Source organism: Tribolium castaneum, chromosome 2, assembly GCF_031307605.1.
Source record: "Tribolium castaneum strain GA2 chromosome 2, icTriCast1.1, whole genome shotgun sequence".
NCBI classification, from domain to species: Eukaryota; Metazoa; Arthropoda; class Insecta; order Coleoptera; family Tenebrionidae; genus Tribolium; species Tribolium castaneum.
The window spans coordinates 14,297,614-14,316,762 of NC_087395.1; the positions used below are offsets into that span (position 1 = coordinate 14,297,614).

The window sequence follows — 19,149 nt, forward strand, 5'->3', positions numbered from 1 at the left end:
AATAATCTGGGCTCACATCATTTTTATTGGACCTCGGGAATATATTATCTAATAAATAAAGTTTCTAGTTAAATTTTAATCTTACTTTCGTTTTAATTTGGACGTAAAACGCATAAAAGTCGTGACGAGGCTAGAGGACCGACTTTTATGGGGATGGCGTGGAGTTTGCCACTTGTGTCTGGGAAACAATCGTTAAACTTTGGAACTTTAGTTTTTTCACTAATTTAATGAATGAGCAGCAAAATATTATTCTGTTTGTTTCGCCTCTTGAGAAATTTTTAATAAAAATAAATTTCGGAACCGAATCGTCTTCCTAGATAAAAATTCAGGACGACGACGCCGCTTCCTCCACCGACACAATAGCGGCATAAATCGGACAGTGAGCATTTGTGCCAGTTATTTATGTCTCATATTTCGTACTAAACGTGCTGTAATTAGAGAATTGTGGTGTGCGTGAAATATAGGTGAAGGGTTGGGGATGTTTATGGGTGCTGTGACTGCATTGCCTCGGGGTGCACGAGATACTGGGATGCTGGTGGCGACGGTGGCGGCGCGCCCGCCCCCACTGACATCGCGAAAGCCTTAATTAGATTGCAGCTCAAAAATTATGTGCTAATAATGTGTATGAAGACATTGCTTTTTCTTTAATTGGCTCTCTTATATTCCAACACGACTACCGGAAGGGTTGTAAAATCTTGTTACTACAGTCGCTCTAGGTAATGACGGTTTTCTGCAAGGCGCTACCACATTGCCGCTGCCGCTCCACCGTAATTAAAATATATCTCCCGCTAGTTCTAGATCTTGCTCTAAGCTCCCGACATCAACTAAACGCTCTTAGTGGCCCTTGGACAACTATCATTGGCTTATTTCTTCAATTTAACCCCACACTGCCCCTCAAAATTCCACTCCTTTTTCCACACCAGTTCGTCACTATTATTTTTGGAAAAATCGTAAAAAACACCAGCGCTGGACTAGTTTTTAGGGCTTATAAGAGGCCCTTTACCTCAGTCACAAAAATGCTTATCTGTTTCACTTGGAAAGATTTTCAGAAAATTATAAATATTTTTTTCCTTAACTGAAAATAGACCTTTCTTAAGTCCTTAAGTCCGTTGATCTGACTTCTCAAAGTAATTGATTATTTGAGGTATAGCGTCGTAAAACTCATAGATAAACCGAAGTGAATTGAATGGTCAGTCGAGAGAGAATTTGTCTTTTTTGAACCGTTTCCTTCAGCCTTTAGCAAGCAGTTAAAAAACTTAAAGCCAAAAACAGCAATTTAATTTTTTCCTTCCTGGGAGTTCCCCGGCTGGCGGGTTGCCCAGTGCGGCCCTGCTGTAGAGGGAGGTGAAAAAATCCGCACGCCGCTTCCATAAGCGGCAGTTCTCGCGTAATTGTTTATAGTCAGTGGCGTTCGTGTTACCACACCGGCCTCAGAAAAGCAAAGCCGTTGTCAGGTCGGCACCTGTGCAGGGCCATTTCGCACGCATTAGCGACCACGAGGACACGCCGTGACATAGCCATGATTTGCAGCCGACCGTTTATAAGCGCCTTCCCGTAAAACGGCCCCCACGTCTACCTTATCATCGATGTCGACCAGAACGAGAGCGTCATCCCTCCAGGAAGCGTCCACACGCCTCCGACGGGTGCCCTAAGTAGACATTTGCCTAACGTATTATCTCATAATTCCCGGAGTTGTGTTTAAGTTGCGCGCCGCCGGACTCGCCCTTTGATATATAGAGGGAGCTCCGGTCTAATGTGTACTTAAGTTATTTACTAGCAGATGGGTGGTCGCACTCGGGAGAAAAGCCGAGATTTATACACTCGCAAAAGTTTCAGTTTCCAGTCATATTGTTTATCCATTAGCATTAGGGCACTCAACAGCTTTCCCTCCTTACACTGATATTATAAATGCACGCATGGTGGCGAGGCGAAGTCGAGTCACAAACAATACTTACTTTTTCCTGAAGCTGGCTCCACAGGTCGAGCACAAAAAAGGGCGATCGCCTGACACTTCCCGCTTCTTCTCCTCCTGCAACTTCTTTACGCCCTTCCTTTCGTGATTTCTCACATGCAGCATCCAATTGTTCTTCCTGACGAACCCTTTCGAACAAATCGAGCATACAAAGGGCCGTTCCTTCGTATGTAGTCTTAAGTGGGGCTGTAGCGAAGCTTTTACGAACAATCTGTCACAAAGTGGGCACTTGTACTGTGCCAATGGCTTCTTTTTTGGGTCCGATGCCATCACCATTAAAGCCGGCTCGCTATGAAGAACCTTGTGGAAAAGTAGCTCGGATGTGGAACTTGACGAAAAAGTGCACTTATCACAAGAATTAGCACTGTCAAAATTTTCCTTATAAGCGCATGATTTGGTCCGTAAATGAACAGTAAGTTCTTGAGGTAAAGTGAAAGTGGCCCCACACTGGCTACATCTGGGGCTAAATTCCTTATGCTTGTCACCGAGATGTTGCTTGAAGTCGCCCAAACTGGCAAAAATTTCGTTACAGTAGTCACATTTCCGTTGTTGGCCCTTTTTCCTATTTAAAACTTTATATCTATGTTCACTCGTATTCCTATGCATTTTTGCATCTTCTTTCCTGGTAAAGTTCTTGTTGCAAATCGTACAGACAAAAACATGGTCGCCGTGCACAACCCGTTTGTGCCTTTTCAACAGAATATTTGACCGGAACACTTGTTGGCACTTTAAACAGTTAAAATTATTCATGACTCGGGTCAAATTTTGCGAAGTGTGTCCCTCTCTCTGGCAGTGTTTCATTAAAGCAACGTTTAGTAAAAACTCCTCGTTGCACTCCTCGCATTTCACCGGATTGACCTTTTTCACAATTATGGGCACTGATCTGTTTATGACCGACACCACAACCTCGTGCTCCTCTGAGATGAGGTGCGCATACATTGTCGCACTATTTGCATCCTTGAATTTGCAAAACGAACACCAGAAATAGCCGCTGCCAGAGTCGGCCCTCACCCAGTGATACTCCGAGAGCCAGTGCTCCAGGAAATCCTTATGGTGGTTGAAGTAAAATTTGCAAAGGCCACACTGGTAGGGACTTTGGAGAATTATGGCGGAGATGTTGTCAAGAATCATGGCTTGCGCCACTGGAGTTGTAATATCACCTTTGCGGCAGTGGTAGTGCGAAATCAGGTGTTTCCCCATCAGGAGTGTGTTAACTTTGGAGTTACACACCTCGCACTTGATGAAAATTTTCTTGCGTTTGCGTTTTTTGGCAGCAGGGTTTGGCTCACTTTCTGTTTTCTTTTTGACGCGTTTTTCAATCATTCCGACGTTATCGTCAAAATCCTTATCGTGGAGAGTCCTTTTAAAGTGCAATTCCGATTTTAAGTGCCTCTCGTACACAATTTTTGACGCCAATCTGCGATTGCAAGGCCGGCACCAGTACTGTACCGTACCACTCGACTTGCGAAAAGGCGAATCATCGGTTATTTTAGTCGGACTTTTCTTAGTTTCGTCAGGAGGGATCCACTTCCCCTTAGTATAGCTGGGGGAAGGTTCTGTGATAGTTGACGGCTTCCATTTGCCGCTGGTGTAAGTGGGCGGAAGAATCTCAGTCTCTTTCTTGGCCTTGCCCTTAGTTTTGAGAGTCTCAATTTTGGGCTCATCGTCAGGTTTCCACTTTCCCTTCGTGTGGTTTGAAGGAGGTGCAGTAAAGTCTTGCCTGGCCTTAGACTGGCTCCATTTACTCCCAGTGAAGCTTGGGGGAGGAAAGTCGTAAGTCTCCTTCGGTGAGAGGGGGTATGACGGCTTCCATTTGCCCTTGGTGTGCGAAGGGGGTGGCGAGTTTCGTTTTAGTGGCGGTTTCCACTTGCCCCCCGTGTAAGTGGGAGGGGGGACGCTCCATTCTTGGGGCCTCTGCCACTGAATTGGGGACGAAGGTTTCCATTTGCCCCCGGTGTGGTTTCTAGGGGGCGCATCATGATTATCTTCGTCTGAAGATTCGTCCACATCGTAGTCATAATCTTCAGATTCGACGTCACTGTCTTCGTAAACGCTTATTTTCGGGGGGTCTTCCTTACGTCTTTCTAGGTTATCGACAGCTTTGATCAATTTTGATTGGTTGTCACCGTAACCTAGTTTTAGTTGGTGTCCCCCAATCCAGACATTTTTGCCCGACTTGGATTGGGGAATCTCTTGGGTTTCCTTTTGCGAAGTCGATGCTTGGATTACTGCTGTGGTTTTACTTCGGGTTAAAATCCCACTAAAGTTTTTGCCGGTGCTTGACGGTGTTAGTTTTTTGGTGCTACTTTGCAGCTCTAGGGACGAAAAGAAATCGTCCGCTTTTAAATTGAAGGAATCGTCGGGTGGTAGGAGTTGGCTGGGTAGTGGTGATTTTGGTAGGTCCACGACGTTTTTGGGACATCCTGTTTTTCGATGGTTGACGTAATTGTCGAGTCCTATGATGGTGGAGTGGCATTTTAGGCAGAAGTGCGTGTCGTCGTCGAAATCGCCGATCATTTCTGCAAAAAAAATGCAAAAATTGTGTTAGGAGATAAATCTGTAGTTGTGGCGTGACTGCGTGCAGTAGTTCTTGGTAATTGCAGGGACAACTATGTCTGGTTTAGATCTGGTACGTCAAGGTATGAATGCTCGCCTATTACAATAAATAACGTGATGGATGACCCCAGGAAGGGTCTAAAGACATGCAAATAAAATTCAGCAGTGAGTTCCGTAACGAGTCTAGTGCATAGTGAGAACTAGTATTATAAATAATAATTAAGTGCGAGCGAAACGTCGGCGGCGCTGAAGGGTTAGTGAGGTGGTGTCGGATCGATGGGGAAGCAGTTATTCGGACGACAGCCCCAGCATAACCGCCTCCAGAGAGGCTCGTCACTGCCACATCACAATTTGATTAAAAGGTTTGCACGGTGAGATCATCGACACACCTTCGACAAGATGAATGTGATCGAGTTTTGCGCTGTTCTTCGTGGAAGTTGAGAGGAGACGATAAGGTATTTGCATAAAATGTCAATCGTACGTCCGCGACTTGCAACATCGCAATCCAGAGACCCGAAACTTGACGGCGACCGAGTAATAGCTTCAGTCTGAACTTGTTATGACGCTCTTCGTGATAGGAATGTCTCATAGCTGAAGCTCACTTTGGGATGGGAGTCTTAAATGAATGCAAAACTTGCATGCATGAGATGACGAGAGTGAAACGTAAACTTTGGATTAATAATTGATTAACGACACGCGAAGGCGAGCGAATCAGTTTTTATGGCGAGACTTCACCCAACTTGGATCATTCGAATTTACTATTTCGATTCTTCATGAATATGGGAGAGGGCTGAAGTTGTGACGGGGATCGGAATGCCCGATGCAAAAAACAACGAACTGAATTTATTTATTTCTCAAGACAAAATGCTAAACCTACAATTTTATCACCTCTTCTTTTAAATTAAACAATCGATTTACATAAAACTTTTTTTAATTCTTATGTAATATTATATTTCTCAAATTAGACTAAAAATCACCTGTACATTTTTCGTCGTTTTCGTACATTTTTCAAGTAAAAGCGCGACTGTTTTGTGTAACTTTTCTTTTAAAATATGAATTCTGGTAGTGGTCAGAGAATCGCGTTGGCAGCAAGAGAAGTTTTCTTCTCGCCCCTGCAAGAAGTAAGCCCAGTGGCCCGCAGCTGGGCGTTGAAAGTTTTTGTTGAAACGTATCAGGTTTGTTAGTTAAGAGTAATAAATCAATTGTGGATATGAGTGATGACAAACAAGCTAAAGTAATCCTCTAATTCGCGTGGAATGAGATGAGGTGATGTTTTTGCGAGGAACATCGCTGTCCGCAGGGATGATGGATCCATTACTTTAGGTCGTCAGAGTACGGCGGACCCGCAGACTAGAAAGCTAACAACTGGCCGCTAATTATTGTGAAGTTACCGCCCGTCTAATTGAAGATGATTGAACGGACGGCTTGGAAGCGCACTAGGCCTATGGTACAACAAAGATGACTTCCAGGAGGTTTTCAGCTCTTCAGCGCGAAGCACCGAGAGATCCATCATCGTCCTGAGAGGGCGTCCTCGAGCCATCAATCTATGTTTAAATTACTGGTGCGGTGTTGAATCAGCGAGACGACTTAATTCCGACAATTAGAGGTCGTTAACTTGCAGCATTCGCGGGTTTTTAATAATTTATCTTATTAAATGAAATTTTTAATTTGCATAAAGACGCTACCAAACATTGTATATGAACACGAAACACTCCCATACTTGTCTACCGAGATTTAAATTAAAAACCGCCTTCAAGCTTGATGAGTTTTTTCTACAATAATTATTATTTAGACATGATCTAGGGAGATGAAAAATAAATTGAAAATTCAAAGTTATGTATGCGGTTGAAGTAAATTTTCCATAATCCTGGCTGGTTTGTAATATATCTTGATTTTATGGTGAAGTGAGGAATGTAAGCGGTGACGTAAATCAATCTGGTAAATTAACGAACCTGCAGTGCAGTGCCGACTTGAAACTTGATAGAACGGTGGTGGATTCCACGCTGACCCTAAATAATAATTTTTAATCATGTCTACATGACGCTGAAACTTTTCAAAAGTATCGTCGGCAAAATTCCGCACCCTCGCTTCTAAGCAAATTCCCGCACACATTTTTTAAATAAAACTGCTGACTGTTTACATTTATTATAAAAAATTAAATCAATTAAATAGGCTGTGTTACGGTGGCCTGACATATCCAAATACAGACTCGGGTCACTGCTTAAGTCCAAAGTGGCCAAAAATTAGTGGCAGTTTGCTTTCTGATTTCGTGTGTTGGCTCAAAAAACAAGCATTTTGGAAGTTTGAAAAAGTTGCCAAAGTTCCTAAATGGTGAAATTAATGGTATATAAAGAAAAACACGATAAAAGTATATGAAGCGTTTGTAATAAGTGGGGAAAAATGCTACTACGAGTACAAAGAGATAAATTAAGTAACTGGGTCACCAAGTCATTCAATAAGAAACATCTATTTACTCCCTCCTGAGCAGAATTGGAGTTGTAAAGTTTAATTTTCAGTTGTTTGCCCAAGAAATAACATAAACCCAAAAAGTTGCAATTAGGTTTAAAAATGCAATTTATTGTAACGATGCCAAACTGTCACTTAACTTTTTGCAATCAAAGTGATAATTTTAATTACAATCGCTTTAATTACTTCTCGAAAACGATAAAATTATGCAAAAGGAATTAAAATGCTGATTAGTGTGCGAAATAAATATAAACAAGCATCATCACATGTCGCGGAGTAATCATCACATCCACTCCCGGCCAAAAATGCCACAGAAATTTCCCCTTATCTCGGAAATTAGTTTACTTCCCATTTGGCTTGACGTCGGTCTGAATGCCGGCAAGCTAAGAAATTTTTCAGGAATTTGGTGGCGAGGTGTTGAGTGTCCATCGCGCTCATGCCTGCGACTGCAGCTCTGCATATAGAGCGTTGGTCCGCGGGGCTCCCCAACCCCCTTGCTGTATACAGTACAGTACAGAGAACAGAGACTCGTCTCCGACGTTATGTCTAATCGATGCATTTCTGCGCGCCCCGTCTTACCCGACCGGCCATTACGCACCTTAATGGGCCCCGTTCGGCCACAGCAGCAGTCTGTCGCTGTTTTGTTTCCCCCTGCTGCCGCCGATAAGTGCCGCTTAAGATCGTCCCCGTGCCCCCCGTAACGATTTTACCATTACATCAGTCGCGCACCCCCTTTATCACCTCATTATTATTACCAGGCCGACAGTTTAGGCGGCCTTCCTCTGCCACGGCAAGAATTCATGGCTCAGGTCGAAATTTCAGCAGTCACTCGAGACATTTTCACCGGATTACACTTCCCAACAAGCTGTCCAAGTCCAAAAACACTAACCCAAATTGACAAAACGAGAAGAAAGCAGGATATAGACATTTAGTCTTTGCTGGTAGAAAGGACGAAAGGATAATGAGTACTTAGTCAAGGATATGCCACATAGGACAAGTAGTTGTAAGCTCTGAAGACATAGTCAGAAGACTTATGTCACTAAAAAAAAAGTCACTACTCTCAGAATTTGCGAAAAGAAGCCCAATTTTCAAGTTCAGAAGCAAAGGAACTAAAAAAAAGTAATTTCATTTCATTCTTTTCTTCATTTTCATTTTTATTCCTTTTTTCTTCAAACTACGAGCAGCTGCGTAAAATTTGAGAATTGATTTTACTTTTTAGAAATGCTCTAAATTTACTCTAAATTAACCAAAAAAAATGAGATTTAATAAAAGTCAGCTTTATTTAAAACAAATTCTCAAATGTTACGAGTATTTTGGAAATAGTGTATTGACTACTAAACTAATCTTCTCAAACTCTCTGGTAAAAATATCTCAAGTTTATGAATTGTATTCAACAATATTGTAAAGTGCTGAGACGTTGATGAACTGCTCCGATTTATTGTCAAAATTAGCATCAAAACGGTTATTTGAACCTAATCCATTCTTTCAAAAAACTCGCGGTTAACGCCACTCGTTTTTTAAACAGAATTCGTGCTTTAAGACAGTTTTATGAAACTTGTTTGTGCAAAAATCCTTATTTTCGTTAAAAGTAAGAAAACTGCTTAAGCTACCGGTTTTTTTTGAGGAAAAAACCACCAAAAAATTAATATATTTAAGCAAAAACAAGTGCGCAAATCTTTTTCGGTCAGGTCAGGTCAGGTCTTTTTCGGTCAAAATAAATACATTTTCCAATTCAAATGCAAAAATAATAGAGCTAATCCCAAGCGATTTTCCAGATTTTTAGAAAGAAACAGTTAAAAAGTAATTTATTTTAGGGAAGTATGACTAAGGTCGAAAATAGTCCTCTTAAGTGAAAATAAGACATTTTAAGTTTATTCCAAAAACGCCTCCGAAATTCAAAAAGAATTCTAAAAAATTCTTACAATAATTTTATAACTTCATACAATTTTAATAATTCTAAGTACTTGCAAATAACTAGAAGCAACTTCAATCAGATTACAACTGATTGTAAAGACTTTCAGCCCAAAGTGTTTGATGGTAGAAGGAAAAATAGGAAAATGTAAAAATAGTCACAGCTAAGCATACCAATTTTTTTGTAGCTTTTCAAATTGTCAATCAGTTTTTATAACAACCAGAAACTTATTTCAGGAAGTCCTTAAAAGCTCTAAAAAAGTAGTAATCAGAAAATTTATGTGACTAGTGTAGAAATAATTTGACTTTTAATTTTTTTAAGATTCGACATTAAAATGAAAAGTCGTCCGATTCTAAAATAACAATAATGGTACCTTCAACAATAACGTTCATAAACAAAAAATCAAATTCTTTCAACTCCCTTTTCTTGGCTTTGATTTTTTATTTATTTTTGAATTTATCTATCTTTGTTGAATTCCGATGCCTAGTAAAAACATATTCTGTTCAGGATTCTCCAAAATCCTTTGAGATAACAATTTCAGTTTTTGCTTTCTAACAGACAATAGACTAAAAATTGTATTATAATCTGTTATGATTTATAAATGAAAAAACAAACGAATAGTTATTTTTGCTCCAAAACGGAAATGTTTTAAATTTACCACGACTTTTGTCAAATTGTCATTAGAAAGAAAAACTGGCGCACAACGTAGGTACCTACAACGCCCAGGAGATAATTGCTGTAGCTAGAATGTGGGTATATCCAGGAAATAATAAATAACAGCAGACGATAAAAATGGCTCACTCTTTTATTATTTTTTGTAATGGATACATAAGTTTCAAATGTCAGCTTGTACACTTTATTAGTCCTTTGTTTGTTCTATTTACGTACATTTTTCAATAATTCTTTGACTTATTTGGATGCTGTAATCCAGAAGAGACAACACCACGACGTTTTTTTGTGTTTCAAAAACGTATTTATAAAGTCGTTAAAACAGTTAGGGATTAAAAGTGCATGAGCTATGTGAAGACACTAGGTGTAATCATTCATCCTTTGACTCCGAATGCGAAAAGGAAATGATGGAAACGATTCGAGAACTTGAAACAGTCACGTAGTTAAGTTATGCACATAGATTGATCACTCTGTATGGTATTTACATGTGCTAATTACAAGCTAAGCAATGCAAAAGGTGAATTATAGCCGCGTTCAGACCGACTAAACAACTTCGGTTGGTCTTACCATGTGAGAACTCTTGTTTGCCGCATACCTAACAATTTGTATTCATATAATAAAGGTAATGCCTTGTGTCGTATTTCTATCACTAATGTGTCCTCATGAAGATTTACGTTTCAGCTTTAGTTATCTGAACCGAAAAAATCGCAAGAAATGTTATTAATAGACTATTATTTAATTTGTTGTGGCAAATTACTGCACAGCATTAGAATAATTCCAATTAAACATTACCAACTTTGCAATTAACAGCTCGATTGCTAAAAGAATATATGATTTATGGATGGCGCGATAAATGCAGTCGTGACTCGAACTGTAAATCATACAGTCGAACAATTTTATTCCGCTAATCGTTGTTGGTGTATCGATTCCGAATTAAAATAAAAATATTGCGAAAAATCAGTTGAATTGGCATTCTCAAAGGCGGCGTTATTTATTGCTTCTTATCATGCACGAAACTCCCTAATTTAACTACCGTACCTTCGCATTCCACTAAATTATAAAAAAGACGTATTTGCCCAATTTTCTCATTAATTATTTATTGTGATGATAAATTCTCGTCATTGTCTGCAATTCACTACAATTATAATTAAATTTGATTTATTACCATTACGTTCCATTATCTCTAATGATATTCATGTTGGACTTATCTCAATACGAAAATATGTTATTACACACATACCTTGTAATTATAAAGACTGGAAAAAACGCTGATACATTGATACGACCCGTGATTGAAGTTGGGTGTAATTAAGTTGACATAAATTATTATAAACCCATTTTTAATTATTTCGGTAATTACGGTCATTTTTCACTTCTGTTGCTGCAACTGTTTGGAGCAAGCGGATTAAAAATAAAAATTTCAAATTAAAGAAAGAAGAAATAACAGGATTTGATATTTACTGACACGTAACTGATTACTAATTCTTAAACACGTTTTACCAATAAATTACAAAAATGACACAAAAACCCAATTATGTAATAAAATAATGTACAGTGTTTCAATATTTGTTCTATACAGAAACATGTTTCTTTCATGTAACTGTTGAATACACTATAATTTACGAAAAAAATACGCAAACTTGCCTTTGTACGCATACAACATTTAAATAATCTACATATTCCATAAAAGACTATTGTACAATAAATTCGGGGGCAGGACTGGAAATATCTCAGTATATGAACACCTCGAAATAATCTAGGGTACGAGTAAGTAATAGTATTTATAGTGCCAATAATGTTAATTATTAAAAAAATACAATAAACAATCATTGCTTATAACATACAGAGATTGGCAAAAGTATAGAAACATTATGCTGATCATTTTTCGAGAAGATGTTTTTTCAAAATCTCTTTTAGTTTTCGAGTTATTATTTTTTTTTAAATGGCACTCTACTACGGAGATTTTTTTTTGTAAAAGATTATGCTCTAAAATTGACTTCTAATGCAATAGTTCTGTTTTTAAATCAGTATTTTTTTAATAAATTATTAAATTTGCGTTCCGATCTCATTACGAAGATTTTTTAACTTTCCAAAAACAGTTGTAACTATGTTATCCATGAATGTTTTTATTCGTCAATTTTTTTGATAATAAAAGCATCCATGGATACAACCACTTCGTTAGAAAAAATTTCCTAATGAGCTCGGAACGCAAGTTTAATAATTTATTTAAAAAACACTCGTTTAAAAACAATTGGTAGGGTGCCATTAGTAGTAAATTATATTATAAGTGATAGAAATGCATCATTAAATGCGAGTGAGAGTTTTGACGATTGCGCTTGCTCACGAGTGAGACACTTCTCACGAGCTTTATAACAGCATTTCGATCACGTGTGATATACGACGTTTTATCTTACAGGTGATTGTAAAAAAAAATCCAAGAAATTCAAGTAAATATCCGCCTGTAACATTAGCATAGTTCTATATATCAGTTTTCGAAGTGACCTGTATTGCTATAGTTATGAAATAAACAGTCTCATTGTTTTCCCTAATTTTCCTCAGATTTACTCACTCGTGAGTACAACTCTTTACCTCACTCGTGAGAGAAATTTGATTTCTCTCACCGAAAACAATGATATAATGTACCTAAAAATCTGCAGCTGTAAGAGAATTTTTTTTGAATAACTCAAAACTAAAAAGGATTTCGAAAAAAAAAGTGAGCTTAAAGAAAAATTGAATAATCTGTCATATTGGATATTATCTTTTTGTAAATTCAGTAGTGAGTACTTATGAGCCATGTTGGTTGTAAACCAAGAAAAAAATGTGTATAGAATATGAAATAAAGTCAACAAGAATACCTCCAGTGTTGAATAAAATTAATTAGCCCGTCCTTCCATAAATCGTGCACTTAAATTAATGTCAACATATTTCAAAAATTTCGGTACCTTTAAATATGTAAGATAGGGATCAAAATGGCTGGAAAGCAAGTACTTAACTCAACATTAAAAGCTAACTGCATTTATCTCGTTGGTAGTAAATTTTCTGATAAATTAAACCTTGCCAATAAGGCCAAACCAGATCTTGGATTAATTTGCCCACTCTTCATTCACCTGTTAATATTAAAACAAATCCATTCGAGCGAATGACTCAATAAACACACATTCCGAATAGGCATAATTCATAGATCAAGTGTAGGCCTCGGGGTAACTTTGTTAGATCCCGTTTAAAGTTCTTCACGCTGCTCGCAGCCATATTTACTCATGAAAGTATTGATTGAAATTCAACCTTCACATTTAATTCTTCGATTCTGTACGGCCATAACTCAAAAATCTTTTCAATCGCGTCCATCTCCAAGCAGCTGAAGCCAAACCAGTCGTCAGAGCGACTAAATTACGCGTTGGATTATATTTGGTTCCTGTCCATAAGTCATATTAAGACTACACAAAACTCGCAATAAATCTGTCAAACGCTGAGGGGGGCATGGCAGCCATCACTGGGTTTTGATCCTCTCTCTCGCCTCTCCCCTTCTTCGTGCTGCTTCTGCTGATGAGTCGATGGATAAAACCGGGCTGCAGTCACAACATGCCTCCTTCGTTCCTCCCGAGCGAGCCAGATATCTCCCATTAATTCAGATTCGTAAAAATCGATCGAAAAAGATCGGTACGGACCTGTTTTCAGCCGTGATTTACGGTGGACAGGCCTTTTGTGCCCGTCAACTTCTTCACCGGGGACAGGTCTGGATTTAAGGCTTTATGTGGTTTTTATGCTAATTGGTAATTTAGTTGATATGTGATTTTGGAATGTCGTGTACGATTCGGCGCGTCTTTTTATTGTACGAGTTGGAAATAATGGGATTTATGAACCGATTTGATATATTTATTGGGGATTTAGATTTTATAATTTACTATAATAGTTACCAGCCACTAAATATTAAAGATTGATATTTATGGCCGCATTAATGTGATGGATGGAAATGACTAATTATTAAAATGGTCAGACTGCGCATATTTTCGAATTTTAATAGAGAGATTAATTGACCAAATCACTTAAATTTACCACCACACAATTACAAATGAAACCATTTGCATTTCTTGGTTACTGCTTGTACTACACAATGTTTTAATTTAATTTCAATTACGTAAAAGAATTGGAATATAATTAAAACATATTTATTAAGTCGTTTAAGCACTAATGAGAGTGTTATAATAAAAAAGAAAATTAATGCAAAAATAACCTGTTCTGCTGTGTACGAGGCTGTTGAAAGTTTTAAGCTTTTATTGTAAGCGACAAACGATATTCTGCAGTGGTCGAGCAATAATTGTACGCTGCAGGAATTAGAAAAATATAACTACAACTTATTCAAATCTTAAAGTAAACTTTTTATCACCCCTACTCAGGAGATGACTTTGCGGTGAAACAGGGAAAAAACACTCGATTTAAAAATCAGCAATAACATTCAGCACGGGAAAAAGCATAAGTAGGAAGTTACGGAAATTGAAAATGGGGAATTTTTGTCAGCATAAAACAAAATTCTAGTTTTTCATAAAAGATTTCAAATTATATTCGTTAAAAAGGTCTTGGTACTCACTAATACATACTGTTCAGAAATGGATGTTCATCAAGGTATTTTGAAATTTAAATGTGAAGTGCAGCTTAGTTTAGATTGTAAATACTAGGCAAACCCTAGATTTAAAAAAACTTTGCCAAACAATGCATAAAAATGAAAAAAAAAGCTTAACGAGATGTTAAAAGAAGACACTAGTCATTTGAACTGAACAATCATTTTTGAACAAACTGTACATATAACCGACGTGTCAAACAGTTTTAACATTGCCATCATTAGCACACATTCATTCGTCGTAGCAATTTTATCAAAAGATATTGATAATTTCGGTTTCTTTTTTTTAAATAACTGTCACTATGTCAGTCAAAAAAATTCTAGATTAAATTTTGGATTCTGTCCACTCTTCATTCTCACTCTTTAGACACAAGGTTGTAATATTGGTCGTGGTCGAATTGGTTCCCAATAATCTCTATAAGTATAATTCTGTAAAAGGTAATGGTCGAATTGGTTCCCGGGTGATGGTCGAATTGGCTCCCGCATGAGCAGGTAGGTAAAAAGGATTAAGCCAAATATATGTTAATATTTTAGATTTAAAGCTTGTAGAAATGTTCAAATAATTATTTTCTTGGCACAAAATCCAACAACAAATTTCATTTATTCATGGCTAACTGGTTACTTAAAAAAGGAGAATGTAATTTTTTAAGCCCAATGCTCTCCTGTAAATTTCGTAAAATGTTTCGTCTAGTAATGACTATTAAGACATCTCACATGATGACGTTGCGTTCGTTAATATGTCTATTAATACTATTAAAGCATCAAAATAGAGACAAATTACAAAAATAATTTTAACATTTTTCGACATAGTACCCATTAAGTTCTATGCGCCTTCTTCATCGTTTTGGAAGTAGTTGAATACTCTTAAGAAATATTTATCCACAGCCTTTAATTTGTTAAAATACGATTTGTTTTTGAACGTTTTGGAATTTGTAAATTTGTTCATACACTTACAAACGCCATTCCTGTTATCATAATACTCTAATCTGTTTACCTGACCTACCTGACCGATGGGAACCAATTCGACCATCCCCGGGAACCAGTTCGACTATAATTAGAGAGGAGAACAGAATTTGGGAACCAATTCGACTCGTCCCGTAATATTTGCCCTTAGGGATTCAATAATAAACGCGTTGAAAGAATAGAAGTACAACCAAAATCTATGAAAGTCTGAATTTTGATCAAACTTCAACATGAAAACAATTTTGAAGAATAATAAAACAAAAAACAAGCAAAATTTGTGGCCATGAAGATGAGCTACTACCAATTTTTTCACCAAAATTTTTACTCAGAGAAGTCTGTTTAAAAAAACAAACTTTACTTACGATAAAACAGGCTTCAGTGAATATTTTGTGAAGGAATTGAAAAAAAAAGTAATATATTGTTTTATTTTTTATTTCAAAATGTTTTATTCAAAAATAAAATCCTTGGAAATAGGTAAATTCCCGTTCCCTGAAAAGATTTCGTGTGGTGGAGAAATTAAAAGATACAAAAATAGTTAATATTATTGAGTCGATTAAAACTCAAAAAATTGCAGTGACATAAAAGCCTGCCTCAAAATATTAAAGGACTTTCTAAAAATTCTATCAGCGTACTTAAAAATATCTACAAAATTATCATTGTAAATTTTTTTTTTTGCTTTTTTGACCTGTTTAACATATTTAATTATCAGGTATTCTATTAAAAGACATCTAATTTTGTAATTAAATTAGCAAACACTAAAAAACTTAATGACAGAAGTTATAAAAACTGATAAATTCTTAGTCTCTGTCGCTACCTATATCTTATACTATTCGAAATCACAGGCTATACTATATAGTACTATAGTACTATATAGTACTATAGTAAAACCTCTCAACAACGGACATCGATGTGGAACCTTTAATTGTCCGTTGTGGAGAGGTGTCCGCTAATGGGAGGTGGAAATTTTAATATAGGTTTTGTTACGTTCCTGCAAAAATGTCTTTGTGAAGAGGTGTCCGTTATTCGGAAGTGTCCGTTGAGAGAGGTTTCAGTGTAGTAGCTTTAGAGCCGCATCAGAACTTAATTTAAACATTTAAACACGTGGTTTTACATCTAATTTAATCAAATAAAATTTAGCATAGATATTTATAAACCTACATTTTTGTGCGATTGTACAATGATAAAGTTCAACAAGTCCGTTCGAACCATGTGGCAAATTAAGTCATCATTTATTTAATTGCATCACACTGTACAGTTAAACCATAACTCTCGATGACTAGTACCTATTACAACAAATTAGCGCACAAATAGTGCAATAATTGTCTCGAGAATTACATTTCTTGTCGATTTTTAAAACTAGTCTCGTCCCGAATGCATTCAAACCCACACATAATCTGCCGATATCGACTTTTCCTACACAATTCTGTCATAACACCACAATCGGAAATAATTAAATGCTGCATTATATGCACAAACTGATAGAGATAAGCTCCACCCACACTATTTAGAGGGCCGGCTCTTGCTCTTGACAGGTGCTGCCACCTAGTTACAACGATTCAAGTAGACGGCATTAATCTCTCACCGGGTGTTTCTCCCTGATAAATGCCGAAAAACAAACACAATATCCAATCAGTGTCTGAATAAATTTAACAAAAAAATACAGTCACGCCATCACACCAATCCCCAAACCGACGGATAAATAAATTAAAATTAATACAATAAATAATTGTAATTACTTGGAACCAATTAGAATAAAAATGTAACAGGCGTTTGAAAAATTAAAACAAATCGCTTATTTATTATAAATATTTTTCAGTTGATTTCGGAAAAAACCTACGGCTTTGTGATGACTAGTTTTTAGGTTAGTTTAGGTATCAATTAAATTTTACACCTAAAAGGCTTTTTCCGGTTAAAATTTTTATCTCCCAGGTTTGCAGCAAATAAAACACAGTGATGGTAAAACTTACCAAGTCGTGGTGACGATATTAACTACAAAAAATGGCGAAAATAAATCGGAAGGAACGCTAGACTTGTCATCGCGAGACTATACGGTGGTGCCACATAGCGGCACATTCTGAGATCAGATAAAGTAGGAAATTCTAATTTAAATTAATTAAATTGCGCAATTATGTTTTCGAATATTATAATTATTTGAAAAAATGTGACTTGTTGGAGTTGTCACATCAGCATGAAAGTCATTGGAATATTCGTTTGTTGTGTAATTTATTTATTTATTTGAGCATAACATGCGCTTAAAATTTATCATCTGGGACTATTAGAATCGACTACTAAATTTATTAACATTTAACAAATCTATAATTTAAATAAATTTGTATAAGTATAAGTGGACGCGCATGAATTGAGAGATGTTCTTTAGAGAATTAAGAAAAGTTGTCGGTTGTTATTTATTAATTAGAAAGTGTTAAAAAATTGCTGTTGTGTAGCATCTGCTTAATTTCTTTCACAGAAGAAATGTTTTAGTGGCTTTAATTAGTAATAAGGTTAATATTCATATCAATGTCAGTTTTATAGTCACTAATCAGGTTGATGGGAAAAATCATCTTGATAAAACGAGATGAAATTAATCATAAGATTTAAGTAAATATCAGGGTCAGCTGGTAACCGTAAATTTATTAAAGATCGAAATTGACAATTTAATTACGTCAAGTTGACAAGTTGTTTTTAATTGTCAACACTTTATTATTTTTAAACGAAAATAGATACAGTTTAGCTGAACAAAAAATTGCATACATACTAGGTGTAGAAAGCTATTTGAAACACGATTAATGGTTTCAGTGATAAATTAATTCAGTTATTTAATTATATGGACGACTTTGGTTATTAAGAAACTTCTTTAATTTATTTTGTATACAAGGTGAGGCTGTTAAAAGAATATTTTTCTGTATTTCAAAAACTAATAATCACACAAACTTGAGCACTTGTCATTTGTTTCTTTTTTCAGAAACAATGCGTGTTTGTACAAAAAAAAGGAAAAAAGTGACCCTAGCTCCCAAAAATAATTACATAACTAAATAAAATAAAACTAAAGCTATAAAGCTAATTTTAAAATATGTATTTTTTTTCAAATATACATCAGAGTGGAACTTTAACCTGAATAAAATTCATAGTACCTACGTTTTTTGAAAAAATAATTTTGGTCAAAATTACATCCAGCTATAATCCTTTGTTTTCGGAATTTTAGCGAAATCTTAAAAAATCGTACCATTCTTAATATTATAAAAAATACAGATTTGAAACAAAGACATAATAAGTCATTTTTTATAGAGAATTTAAAGATGTTATCAGCAGTTTTTTAATCATTAGTTTAGCTGCATAGGTACTAACATAAAGTTGAATTTTTTTAAATAGGAATCATAGTTGGCTATAAAATTTTTGTTTTGAACTAAATGCAATATAAGTACGTTTGATTTTTTTACATAATTTTGATAAAATATATATTTAAAATATTTGAAAGTAGTCCTAGGTCTGGACGAAGGAAGAAAATCATCTATAATCGAGAGCAAAATGTATTTTGCTCAGGTATTTAATTTCTAATCATGTAATTATCTAATTATTCTAATGATAATTATAATCACGATCGTCTATCCTAGAGAACATGTTATACCGGCAAACAAATTGGACCCATATTTTTTTCTACTACTGCACCTACCTATTTGAGTAATTTTAAGTTACTTATGTAAATGAAAAATGTCCATGTAAATTAACAATTTGAAATTCCTGTGTCTGTAGGTAAAAGGCAAAAGTGTTTCTCCTGCTAATCATGTCATCATTTCAGTTAATCATTATGTTCTATAAAGTTGTTACAATTTACCTCACAGTGAAATTAAAAGCGAAATGAAAGATTTCACTGAAAGGTAGCTTGTATGAATTCTTCAACACATTGAAAATTCAGACAGTTTTCCATCAACTTGTATTTTAATAGCTTAACAAACACATTTATTTAGCAGTTTAATAATATTGACTTGAAATATATCC

General features: G+C 36.1%; 1 protein-coding gene across 1 annotated transcript in view; it reads right to left on the bottom strand.

The window, feature by feature from the left end:
- LOC654891 (uncharacterized protein) overlaps window positions 1-17,248 on the bottom strand; it is a 30,552-nt gene extending 13,304 nt beyond the window's left edge. Inside the window, exons 1-2 of the mRNA XM_008199404.3 lie at window positions 17,121-17,248; window positions 1,956-4,491 (exon numbers count right to left, since the gene is read on the bottom strand). Coding sequence (XP_008197626.2) covers window positions 1,956-4,489 — 2,534 coding nt within the window. The 5' untranslated portion in view covers window positions 4,490-4,491; window positions 17,121-17,248. The remainder of the gene's footprint in view (window positions 1-1,955; window positions 4,492-17,120) is intronic.
- Window positions 17,249-19,149: the final 1,901 nt, after the last annotated feature.